The sequence below is a fragment of the Dasypus novemcinctus genome, chromosome 1 (assembly GCF_030445035.2).
Source record: "Dasypus novemcinctus isolate mDasNov1 chromosome 1, mDasNov1.1.hap2, whole genome shotgun sequence".
Classification (NCBI taxonomy): Eukaryota; Metazoa; Chordata; class Mammalia; order Cingulata; family Dasypodidae; genus Dasypus; species Dasypus novemcinctus.
The window spans coordinates 98,579,502-98,592,399 of NC_080673.1; the positions used below are offsets into that span (position 1 = coordinate 98,579,502).

Below are 12,898 nucleotides of genomic sequence, written 5' to 3' on the forward strand. Positions count from 1 at the left end.
TAGAAATGATTGAAAACTTTAACATAGTATTGATTGAAAGTTTTCTTTGTATTATGTTTTGGAGGATTAAGAGGGAAGAAATAATTTGGCAAAATTAGACTTTATTTCTATGTAACATTTAAAATTAAAACTCTGCAAAGTGGCAGCCACCCAGAATTGATTGGACCATTTGTTGTTTCTTACTCATTTGAATTTTAAAGTTGTAGTCTAAATTTTCCCTTTATATGTGGGAGGTTGCAATTATACTTGGGAAATTTTACTGAGCATAAAATTTCTGGCCTTGAGGGATTTTTTCCCTCCTAAATATAGGGTTGCTTACCCAGTTCTTGCACTTAAAAGTTAGTCTGTAATTCACCCTTTAGATAAGGAGAAAACAATTTTCTTTGCTCAATTGAAAGGAAACCCCATAAGCATGAAATCTGGAATGGGACAGTTGCAGACCATTTTAACATTTTTTCAATGAAATATTGTTTCTATCATCATTCTACTCTGCTTTCTAACTCCCTATTTAGTTGCTGCTTAAAAAATAATATTAAAAACTTAATTGTGAAATCATTTTCAGAAGATTTAGAAAACATAAAAAATCAGAAAGAAAAAAATATTTCATATTCCCATGATGCAGAGATGACCACAGTTGATGGTTTTGTGTATTTACTTCAATTGTTTCCTCTATGCACATTTATGATTTTATTTTTAAAAAATGAATTCAAGATTTTTTTTTTTTAAATTAAGACTATCAGCAACATTTTCCTGTAACACTTAACATAGTGAAAACAATTTAAAAAACAATTACAGTGTAGGGTGAGGGCTCAAATATACAATAAATTCTCGAGTTAGTTTGAAAATAAAACCATTTGTAAACTACCATTTTTTTTCAAGACAAGTGAAGTTCTGATTGTGTTTTTAATAATAAAACTAATTGGGAAATATCAAAGGAAATATAAAGCTTCTATTCTCAAATTCAAGCCATTACAGAATATCTCTTCCACCTTCTTTGCCTCTTCTATTCTCCTAACTTCAAATTTACAATGAGAGACAAAAGATTGAAAATATCCATCCTAATGCTGTATTTTCCTAGAATTAATTCCATTATGACACTTCTTTTAGAGGCGAGAAACTGAGTTAATAGGCAAACAGAACTTTGGCTCAAAGTATCTACTTATTCCCGCTTTTTGCGAGCTTCGCTAGGACTCATGGTGTTTTTGTCTGAGTTTTAGCTTCGTTTAACATGAAAATTTTTTTCATATCTAATTTAGTTTCCATTCTGCAATGGGAATTATGTTATTCACTTTGTGGAAAAGAACAAACCTGTTTTAGGTAACTTGCAGTAAAAACTGGACTCTGAGCTTCCTAGAAGACATTCAAGGGTGATCCATTGTCCACAGCCTTTAAGAAATAAACATGCATCCAGTGAAAACATTCTGGAAATAACGTCTGAAAAAATAACAAAATGGACTTTAGTAAATCCATTATTTTTTCAGTGGATTCAGACTTTATATCTGACAAATTTTTCTTCTGTTCCAAATACAAATTGAAGACTTTCCTACAGTTATTAGAGTATTAAGTTATGTTATTATTGGGCAGTGAGTTTCCTGTGTGTTCAAAACCACTCTTTCCCTGAAATATCTATCTTGTTTTTGCTGTAGTTTTGTGTAAATAATACTTATTCTAAGAACACTTATCTACATTAAGCCTTTCATACAAGAATGGATCATACTTAAATGTAAAACCACAGGTACCAAATCCTGGGTTTTCATTTGTGGGTGCCAAGAATACATTTCCTCCTTTTTAAGCACACCAAACTAAGGTATCCAGAGAAAAAATAGAAACAGGAAACATTAAAGTTTCTATGATAAAATGGCAAATTCTATACATGTAGAATATAGCAGTGCTTCCTGGAGGGGACTTTTTGGACCATGGCCCAGAACCAAAGAGAATTAATTTTCTGAGAAGATGAGTTATCAAACCAGTTTTGATGTTGTTATATGTGTATGAACAGACAGACAAGTAGTGTCTCAAATGCTGTAAATCACACTTAAAATGAGTTTGCAATCTGATTTGACCAGTTCAGAATTCTAATTTTCCTTTGCTTCATATAGAGCTTTCTAGTTTAAAAAATGCTTTAATTCGTGCTTTCTCAACTCTCAAAACAAACCTGTGAAATATACAGAATAGATTCCAACTACAAAACCTATGAAACTGCTCACATTGTTTCAGTTAGAATGAGAACCCTAGTCTCCTAATTCTCACTTCATTTCTCTTCCAACAATACTTTGCTGCCAGGAGACCTTGACTGGAGGAGTCCATGGATGCATTCCTTAGAGAACAAATATTCTTAAGTGTTTTAAGTGGAGCATCATTACTTTACCACCAGGCAAGATGACTGACTACCTAATAATAGTGCAAGTAAATATTGACTATAAAGCACTTATTCTCCATCAAGATAATTGTTTATGAACGACTGTGGAAAAGTTTAGAAGTGAGGCTGGTCAAAAAGATTCTTATGTAGATTTAAACTCTTAATAGTGCATATTCTGAAGAGAGAATACTTGCTTTCTGTTTGCTATGGTCTCCTTGGTCATAAAATCAGAATTCATTTCAATAGTGTCATTTAAATTCTTAAGTTAAAAATGTTTTGCAAACTAGATAAACCGGTGATACCCTTGGCAAAAAGGTAGTGTTTTGACAGTTATCACTTTTCATTTTTAATCTTTTATATTTTAATGGGATTAAGGGGTTTAAAAAGAAGGGAAGGAAAGAAAAGGGAGGACAGTATGAGTCCTGAGTAATAAGGGGTTGAGAGTTTCAGAGGAGAAAACAGCACCTTGTCTAAAACAGCACCTTGTCTAAGTTTCATTCATACATTTCCCTAAGGGTAGGTTTATCTTGAAAATAAAATTCTTTTTTTGTTTTCATATTAAATTTTCTAGCAGCACAATTTCAAACAAGCTTTAGGACTCTGAACTTTAAGGTTGGGAGAGTTGAGATATGGGACTATGGAGAATCAGTCATACCTACTGGTCAGTTTACTCCATTCCACATCACCCTGCTATTCAAGATTCAAGGAGTGAAAGGAGTTGGATGCCTTTAAGTGATATTTCTATAAATCTCTGCTATTTTTGTTAATCTTTTATGTTAAAGAAGCATGCTGGATTTTCATGTCTGCTGCTCAGGGTTCTCTTCCTTGGGTCCATGGAGATGCAGCTTCAGAATTTTACTCTCCATGTTCCTAATTTAGAGGTTTCCTTAGACTTCTATCACCAACTACATTTGTATAAAATTTTATCCATTTAATTATAAAAGTAAGCTATAACTTCTCAAAAATTCAAATAATATGGAAGTTGTGTAAAGAAAAAGGGAGGGAAACGGATGTGGCTCAGGAGACTGGGCTCCTGCCTACCATACGGGAAGTCACTGGTGTGGATCCTATGCCTCCTAAAGAAGATAGTGAGATGGTGTGACAGGCAGGCGTGGCAAGCTGACACAAGGACATAAGAGAAAATAAAACATAGTGGGAGACACAGCAAAGCAGGGAGCAGAGGTTCCCAGTGCCTCCTACAGAAGACAGCGAGCTGGCTTGAGGGGCAGGTGCGATGAGCTGACACAAGATGATGCAACAAGAGACACTGGGAGGAAAAACAGAATGAGAGCTACGACAAAACAGGGAGCAGAGGTGGCTCAAGCAATTAGACACCTCCCTCCCAGATTGGATGTTCCAGGTTTGGCTCCTGTTGCATCCTAAAGAAACAAGGAAAACGAACAACTCAGCAAGTGAAAAACAACAAGGGGGTGGGGAGAAATAAATAAATGAAATAAATCTTAAAAAAAAACACACAAGTGTCCCCTCCTTTTCTTTTCAGGGAAAGGTGTTACTCTCCCCTTACCCCCAGCCTTCCATATTTTCCCCCATCCTACACCTTAGGAGGAAAACATTGGAAACAGCTTTGTGCCTATTCCACCAGGCCTTTCTTAACATAAGTGCAAACACAACATACACACACACACACATTGTTACTTATAACTGTTTTACAACATATTTTGCCTCTTACATTTTCCATTAATTAATTAATTTTATTTTTTCACATTAGTCCATTCAAACTTTCCAAAAATCTAAGGCTAGCCTGAAAAAACCATATAATTATAAAGCACGGAAACCGTGGGCTGGGTGAGCTACAGAGGAGTAAAGGGGCTGAGGATTATGGCCCATTAAAAAGGAATCAAAGGAAAAGGAGGAAGAAGAGCTATGGAGAAGACAGGTAATCACATTTTTCATTTATTCAAGTAAATGAAAGTCATGTGTGTATTATTCCTGAAACACTGAGTGGTGTTTATTTTGTGGTAGTAAAAATGGAAAGAGACAGGTTTGGGCCTATGTTCTAACCTAATGTACTTATTACATCACCTAACCTCCTGGGTTTTCTTTTCCTTACCCAAAAAATGACCAGACTGGGACAGATAATTGTTATGGTTCCTCCCATTTCTGATGTTTTGTGCATCAATTTCCTAGGGGTGGTGGGGGGAAACTCAAGAATTTTCTTGGGTATAAGATTGTTTTTGTTTCAAGGTACTTTTGGTGGTTTTTATCCATTTTCTAATGAAAGGTTCCTAGGCCTATTATGCAGGTCACATTACCCTACTGCTTTAGCTTATAATACCTGCATGCTCTTTTTTAAATAAAGGTTTTCACATACTTTATCACATCTGATTTTCACAGTGATTCTGTGATGTATTAATAGATTGAGCAGATATTATTTTAATCTCCAATTTATAGATAAGGAAATGAGTTCCTGGAGCCTTGCAGGAATCTGATTCCTACCTGCATTGTCTCTAACATGGCGGCTGCATAGACATATATGATTCAGATAGAGTCGTTATCTTGGTCTTATTTGAGAATTTTACATGTGACCTATTTGTAACAATGAAGAACAAGTATTATTTGGTACCTATAGTACAGGGTTCACTAAGGATATTTTTGCTGGGAGTGATCATAAACAATCTTTTGGAACACAACTAGATTGAGCCATCTTTCAGTCAGTGAGACTTTTAGACTTTTCCGGATTCTCCAGATCCTGTCTTTCTGTTCCAGATTCTTCAGCTACATGGACTCTTTTGTTCTTGATTTTCCAGGGTTTATTTTGCATTCCATGATCTTGGAATGTACTTGTCCTTCTGTTAAACTTCTATTTTTCCTTCAAGCTCAAGCATTACCTGCTTTTTGAATTATTTGCTCAATGTTCCCTGCAGGCATAAGTTCTTCTAACTCTTTTTAAAATTTCCATTATAATAATCATCTCATATCTCTCTGTCCTGTAACTATAAGCTTCTTAAGGTGTACTTTAACTCTTTTATTCCAAGACAGTGATGCATATATAAAAAAGTGTATTTGAATGAGTAATTTCACTGGAAATAATCAAATTGGAATTTTAGCAAAAATTTAGTTTTAATTTCTCTGTAATTTATTTCTGGAACTTTCTTTTTCCTCCCCTTATTATATCCAAAATTTTATTTTTAAACTTTTGAAATAATTGTTTTCCCCTGAACCATTTGAGAGTAAGTCGTTGACCTGATACTCCATTATCCCCAAATACTTTCATATGTATTTCTCACATTCTTTGAGCATTTCCCTGCTTTCTGGCACAAGAGATATCAGGTTCAGCTTGCATTTGCCTGCCCCAGTCTTGGAGTCAGACTTTTCTTTAAAGAGCTTTGGTTCTGTTTAATGGATAATGGTATTAATGGTATTGAGGTGTCATTGTTCCCAGGCACTCTCAGTGGACAGAGTTAGAGGATATTACAACTATATATGTACATATATATATTTAGATATATATAGTGTCAGTATATATACATGAGTTTACACAGATATCTCCAATTCTAACTTAATTCCATAGGGTTTATTCTAGTTTTCTCCCTTTCCAGCTTCGCAACTTCCTTCTCTGACTGAAAAAAAAACTGGTTAATTAATCTACTTGTTAATTAATCTGTATAACTAATCTTCCATTTCTGCTGCCATCTCCTTCCCTACTGATTCCTTCCTTTGTCTCCTTGGGTTCTGACATGCCATGCCAACTGCCCTCCTCCCTGCACAGGTGCTGATACTCCCAGCAAGATGCTATACTCATCCCTCTGCAGGGTCATCCTCCTTCTCTGGTCAGTCTCTGACATTCTGTGCAGGACTACCCTCAAGTGTGAATGCCTTCCTTACTCACTCAGGCTGTGACTCTCCACTATGGGCTTCCTCCCCCCCTCCATACCAGAATACTCCTCACTCTTTGTTCTGGCTCTGACACCCCATGCTAGGCCGCTGCATATCTTGGTTGCCTTCCTCCTTCCAGTTTGAGCCCTGACACCCTGCTCTAAGAGCCATGCTTCCCTCACCATGCTTGGCCTCTGACACTCTGCTGGGATTCATGCACTCGCTTATCCTATTAAGCAAGTCTGCTCTGATCTTCCATGTCCTCTCCCTCAATCTGGATATCCTCTTTACCCACCTTGGGCTATAACTGCACAGATAAGGTTGCCCTCCTACTTGGATGCCCTCTTCCCCTTGTTCAGGTGTCAACACCTGTTTCTGGCCACTGTGGCTTCCCTCTGTGTAGACAGACATCTACTGTGCTCTGCTCCACCAAAGGGAGCAGATGTCCTTTCCTACAAGTGGAAGGAGAAGAAAGAAAGGGATAGGCCATCTCTTAGATTTGCTCACTAGTCCTTCCACAGGGAAATGTATCCATGGAAAAATTTAAAGGAGGCAAGTTTGGCCTTTATTTGCAATAACAACAAAATAATGGAGAGAATTTTGAACTATTAGAGAAAGTAAGATTTTTTGTGATGTATATATATTCAAAAAATGCAATTTATAAAAATGATTGGGTTGGGAGGTGGGGAGTGGGTTATATGGGAACCTCATGTTTTTTAATGTAATGTTCTTTGTGATCTATTAACTTTAATAAAAAAGTGTAAAAAAAGAAAGAAATTAGGTAAGAACGCAAATAAAAACTTTGCATCTTGCACTATAAAAAAAAAAGAAAAAGTAAGAGATGAGGTTGACTATCCTTTCAATTAGAGGTTTTTTTTCCCTCTCTCTCTCTCTCCTTTGTTCCATTAGATGACATCTAAATCAGATATTTAGAAATAAAAAAGATGGGAAAGAATCATAAAATTCTCTTTCCTAAATTTTTGCTCTATATGTGAGAGAATTGAATCCTGGTTAGATCAAATGACATTCTCAGGTACACAGGTGGCTGAGTCAGCAATAAAAAGGGCTTCTTTCAACTTCCTAATCAGTGCTCTTGGCGTGCTTCCTTCATTGTTCTCATTTAAAATCATTTAAGGAAACTTTCCTTAAAAAATTTGTATTTTAAAATGGAAGTCTTTCTCTTCAGCACCAATATTGCTGAGAGAATGCCATATTTTGGGCCCTAAAACATCATCTGAGTAGTACTTTCACGATCATAATTCATTAGAATGGAAGATCTAGAAATAAGTTTTACCAATTTGGAAGTTAGTAACTTGTAATTTTCCTCTGGGTTCTTGTCCCAAGAAAAGGCAGGTTATTAACATGGGTAGAGAGACAGGAGACAGGGTCTCAAATCTGCCTCCTTGATTTTTAGAATTTTAGGATTTTTATGGATTCAAACGGGGGGGGGGGGGCGGTTAGAGTAGTTACCATCAAAATTAGTAAGCGTACACAAGGATAAGCCTACTTTGGTAAAACAAAGGCTAGTTTAGAATGGCCATCGCAATAGCAGGTGTACACAAGTGTGAGTAGGGATAATCTAAAGCATGGGTTCTTTTTTGTTCCACAGACCCCTTTGCCAGTCAGCTGAAATGAATACTATTGTAATTTATTTATTGCATACATTCATTAGTGAAGGAAATGCTAGATTTCACTTAGAGGTCAGAGAAAATAAAGATAATAAGTTGATTTTTTTCAATTCAAGCTCACGGAGTCCCTGAAATCTTTCCACCATAAACTGAGTCCAGTTTAGAATAGTCATCAGAAAGTTGTCTTTATTAAGACTGATCCTACACAAGGGTTAGTTCAGGCTAGCCAGTTTCAGTAATTTCAGGTATCAACTTTTGGCTATTCTACAACATGCTGGAACAACAACAAAGCATTTATGCAGTATTACAACAGTAATAATCATCTGTTAATCCCCTACTCTGTTAGTTTCAGGCTTCATTTTGTTCAAGCTGGGCACTTTTGTTTATCAACTAAGGAACTAAACTTATTTTAACATTAGGTTATCGTCAGGATTGCCCCAGTCAAGACTTGGTGTTTGCAGAAACCAAGGTGGGACTGGATTTAAATTGCTGTGGTTCACTGTGAACTACTTTCAATGATGAGGACTCACTACCCCACACAGCAACTAGAATACAGTTTCTTTTCCACATAAAGGTCCTTTTTCTGTACTGACCTAGGTCCTCATCCTTTTGGAATTTTCTCCATCTGGCTCTTCCTTCCATGGTTATATATTTAAGCTACTCATGGGAGATGAGGATCTTTCCCCCTCTGCATCTCCTATCCCTAGTCTGAACCTAGTGCGTCTTTTAGAATGCAGTTTTAGGATGTTGCACACTCCTGGGGTGAAAGGCCAAGAAAAGGCCTTTGAATTCCTCTCATTACTGTCCTTAGCCTGTAAGAGTGAATCGTGGTTTCACTTTACACCTGGACAATCATAACTACCAGACACAACCTTTATCCCTCAAACACTGCATTCACCTTACACAAACTTGTTGCTCTCACACCTAAGTCAACTTTTCTTGAACCCTCATCTAAACAAACACTCATTTTTGACCCTCGGGTTATCCCATGCTGCATCCAGAAGGACAGGCTTGGGCAGTGTAGGCTCAGCTAGCCCATTACTATATTATAGATTTAATTTCCTCTTTTGTCTCTGATTTTAAGAAGTAAAACAACAACAAAAAAGCAATTCCTGCCAATCTCTTTGACAATACAAGGAGCTCCGACGCCGTTCCAGTGACCTTTCATCAAGTAACAAAGAAGTGGAACTCCTAAAAGGAGAGGTTAGGGATTTCCACAGGGCGGTGGCATCCAGGTAAATTCCGGAAGAGGGATGAAGATGGGGAACCCACAAGGCTGAGCAGGGAACGGGCAGCAGAGGCGAAGAGGAAAGGCCAGCGGCAAGATGCCAGTGGCTCAGCGCCTGGGCGTGGACGCGCGCGCAGAGTTCAGGCGGGGGACTGTGTCACCACGTGCTGCAGAGGCGGGGACCGGGCCCTCCTCCTCTAATCTGTAAAGGGCGCGGGGCTGTATCCTGTAGTGTCACAGCAGACTGGCCAAAGAGAAAGTGGGAGGGAAGAGAGAGAGAGTGCGCGCGAGCGAGCAAGCCAGCCTGAGTTTACATAGACAGACACAGAGAAACGCAGAGACAGAAAGAGACAGGTGAGGTGAGAGGCTAGGAAATCCTTCCTACCAGCTTTCCAGGCCCACAAAAGAGATCGGGTGAGAGGGAGGATCCCGTTTAGCCGCTCAAATGCCAGGGCAATTTCTGAAGTTGCTTTGGGACTGCACGTCTCACCCCTTCTCTCTGCTAGGAAGAGAACTGAGAGGAAGAGGAGGTGGGGTTCTGCAGTTAGTGGCGGTTTTAGTTCTTCCTAAGAAGCGGCGTGGTTTGGGCTTTATATCTGGGAGGAGCGTGTGTCACCACAGTATACGCAAATCCCGGAGCGTTTGCTAACCCAGCTCCGGGGCAGCTGGCTCAATGCCCGGCCGGGCAGTTCGAGGGCTCCGGCCACGCCGCGCTCCCAAGGCCGACCGGCTAGTGGCCCGGTGGCCTTTATCTCTGTTCCCCTTTGTCCCTTTTTATCTTAGGCTCCCCCAGGAGGCTCTCCAGGAGGCTCCGGGGCCCGCTCTGCCTATCGTTCACCCCCTGCCGCGCTGCTTCTTCAATGCCCGGAGGATCGCGAGCTGCTGCTCTTTCGAAGGCGGCGGAGGACAAGGGGCGCCCCGAGTCACTGCTGACTCGGGCCAGCGCAGCCGTCTGACCCGCGAGCCCTCGGCCACCGACGCCGGTGCGCCCTGCACGTTCCTGCGTGCGCCAGCCCGTGGTGGGCCCTCAAAGGCAGCCCTGGCCAGGATGTCCCCGGTCCGGACTGTGGCCGGGCTCCTACTGCTGGCGGCCGCCAGCCTGGGACGGGAGGCGGCGGAGTCCCGGCTTGCCTTCAGCGAGGATGTGCTGAGCGTGTTCGGCGCGAATCGGAGCCTGTCGGTGGCGCAGCTTGGGCGCTTGCTGGAGCAGCTGGGATCCGCCCCCGAGAAGGGCGTCCCGCAAGAACTGGGGCAGCTGCACTTCAACCAGGTACTGCCAGACCGACCCTGGGCTGCCCTTCTTCACTGTCGGGTGTCTACAGGTTTTCATTTTTGTATGAACAGTATTTATTTGGGAAAAGTGCAGGAGAAAGAATTCATTAGGTTTTCAAGTATGAGGTGGTAACTGGTGGTACCTGAATTTCACTAGACTCTCAGGTCTTGTTAATTAGCGCTAAAGGGCGCGTGTTGTTCAAGGGATTTGGCAGACGAAAACTGAAATTTTATGCCTGATGAGCTGAGAGATCCTTGCTTATCAGGCATAAAACTGCAACTTGCGAAAAGTTTTTGAGTAGGAAAAGTTTTTGAGCAGGTCGTGGAGATTGAGGGCAGGAAGCCACCTCAAGAGACGTCTTTTAGATAGGAATGGCCTTCTTAAATCTTCCCAGATAGCAGCTAATACATTTCCTATAAAGTGGCAGCGGAAGAAGAGATCATGTACCACCCTCCTTAACTGTTGCCTGGTGGGTAATAACTGCCACTTAAAAACCAGATATGATGTAGATTGTCTTTCCTGTGTACGGTACGTGAGTCATATGTAGCTGAATGGCCCTTATGCTGTGTAAATGGACAGACTGAGGAGGCTTTGAGACCAAGATAGCACATCCACTTGGTTGCAAAACTAGATTTAGAGTCTTAGTCTCTAGTCATCTGTCAGGTTACGTTAAGTGTTTCAGTCTAATATTCATTTGAAATAAAAATATTTCTTAGTGCATATACACAACATTATATAGGTACTTGGTAACCACTAGGGTTTTAAGTACAGCCTCAGACTACCTAGGAGCAATTAAATAAAGCTCGTACCTATAGAGAAACAAAAGTCGTATTACAAAAAAAAGTATATTATAGATTCCTTGTTGTAGCCATAATAAATATTCTATGATTGGGTATTTCTTAAAATTGTGAAGCAGGAGATACATGATTTTCAGCATTTCTCTACCGTCAAACCTCTATGTCCCCTCCTCTGCTCTTTTGAGTGGGTTAACCCACTGCCTTGGTTTTTTTCCCTTTGTTTTTGTCTCAGTGACCCTGGGTGGTGAATAGCAGAATGCATTATTTTCCATATTGTTCCTCACCTCTGGGAGTTGCTAATTTGTGATAAAAAAAAAAAAGTTTTTGAGATTCAAGATGTTTGGGAAATGCTGAATAACCATATTCCCCTCTTGGAATATCTGACCTTAGTTTACAGTTAGGGAAATTTGAATCAGATAAATTCCTTGTTTATAACATTGTAGGTGGCGTTGGTATTCTTTTTGTTAGCAATAGCTTAGTTCAATTAAAATATATGATGCTTAAGAAGAACTTTCTGATGCCACAGAATATCCAAGGGTGATCTCTCTTTGACCGAGTAAAGTTTTGTGGCCCCCTTATGCATGTTCTTCATAGTAAACTATTTATAGTTCCAGCTTTCTCAAGGGTAGTACCTTTGGTTAAATGTCTGAAAAATGACATGTTGGAAAAACCAAAATGCCCACATATTACACTGATTTTTAGAAAATAAAACAAGGCAAATAACTTCCTAGGTATTTTCTGGCTGATAGTTGTATCTTTTTCAGTAAGAGAAATAGCTGAGCTGAATCCAGTATTTCTAGGTAGGGGTAGAGATGGTCATATGGTTGGAGTGAAGTTTGGGCACTTGACATGAAGTTGAATATCTGTAGCCCACACACTGTTTTAACTTAAATTGTCCTATCTTGAGGTGTCTTGAGGCACAAAAGACATACCCCCCACTCCCCAAACCCTTTGGCATAGTCACTAGAAAACACCAAAATTAGGAAAATTGGTTAAGTTTAGTCAGCAATGTGATTCCCAGTTTATGTACAGGTTAGGATGCTTTAATAAATAAATTATGGGTATGTTAACATCTTGTTTCTCTTTCTAATGTTTGCCTATGTAACTACCTTCATTATGAGCTCTGCCTGAATCAAAAGAGACAGGAAGAAGCCTGTATTTAGTTTGGAAACAAAGGGAAGCCAAAGAAAACATCACTTAATCAGGTCTCACAAACATCTATTTGATGTTTTAAAAAATCCTAATGAAAATAACAATCATTAGTTAACTGATGACAAATGAAATGTCAGTCCTGAAGAATCCATTAATTTCTTGGTAATTGATGAATTTTTAGCTTCGGCATTCACGTATGCTTGGGCACTGAAACCATCCAGTTTGGACTTAAATTTAAGGCCACAAATGTCTCCATACTTTAAAGAAGGCTACTTGTTTCCTCACCTGCAATATAGTAGAATAAACAATAAACAATGGGCCTGTTGTGGGAAGCTTGATTTTCCTGACTTTGAAAAAACCTGGGGAAAAAAATTAGCTCTTACAGGTCAGTGATTTGTTGAATCATCCACAAGATCTATCTACAAAGGGCATTGTTGATTTGTGTGTGCACTGTAGTATTTATTAGGTTGGCTTCTCTCAGGTGTTAAACTACTGTACTCTAGAGATTTGTTAGACAATTTTCTAGTTCTTTTTTCAGTATCTCTAAGAACTATTAAAATAACTTGTTGCTTTGGGAGAACAAAGTGATGTAAATTCAAACTAGAAACAATAGAACAATTTATT

At 39.3% G+C, this 12,898-nt stretch overlaps 1 protein-coding gene across 1 annotated transcript in view; it reads left to right on the forward strand.

The window, feature by feature from the left end:
- Positions 1-9,674: 9,674 nt before the first annotated feature.
- Positions 9,675-12,898, forward strand: part of SLC39A8 (solute carrier family 39 member 8) — a 91,305-nt gene continuing 88,081 nt past the window's right edge. Inside the window, exon 1 of the mRNA XM_023590852.3 lies at positions 9,675-10,322. Coding sequence (XP_023446620.2) covers positions 9,726-10,322 — 597 coding nt within the window. The 5' untranslated portion in view covers positions 9,675-9,725. The remainder of the gene's footprint in view (positions 10,323-12,898) is intronic.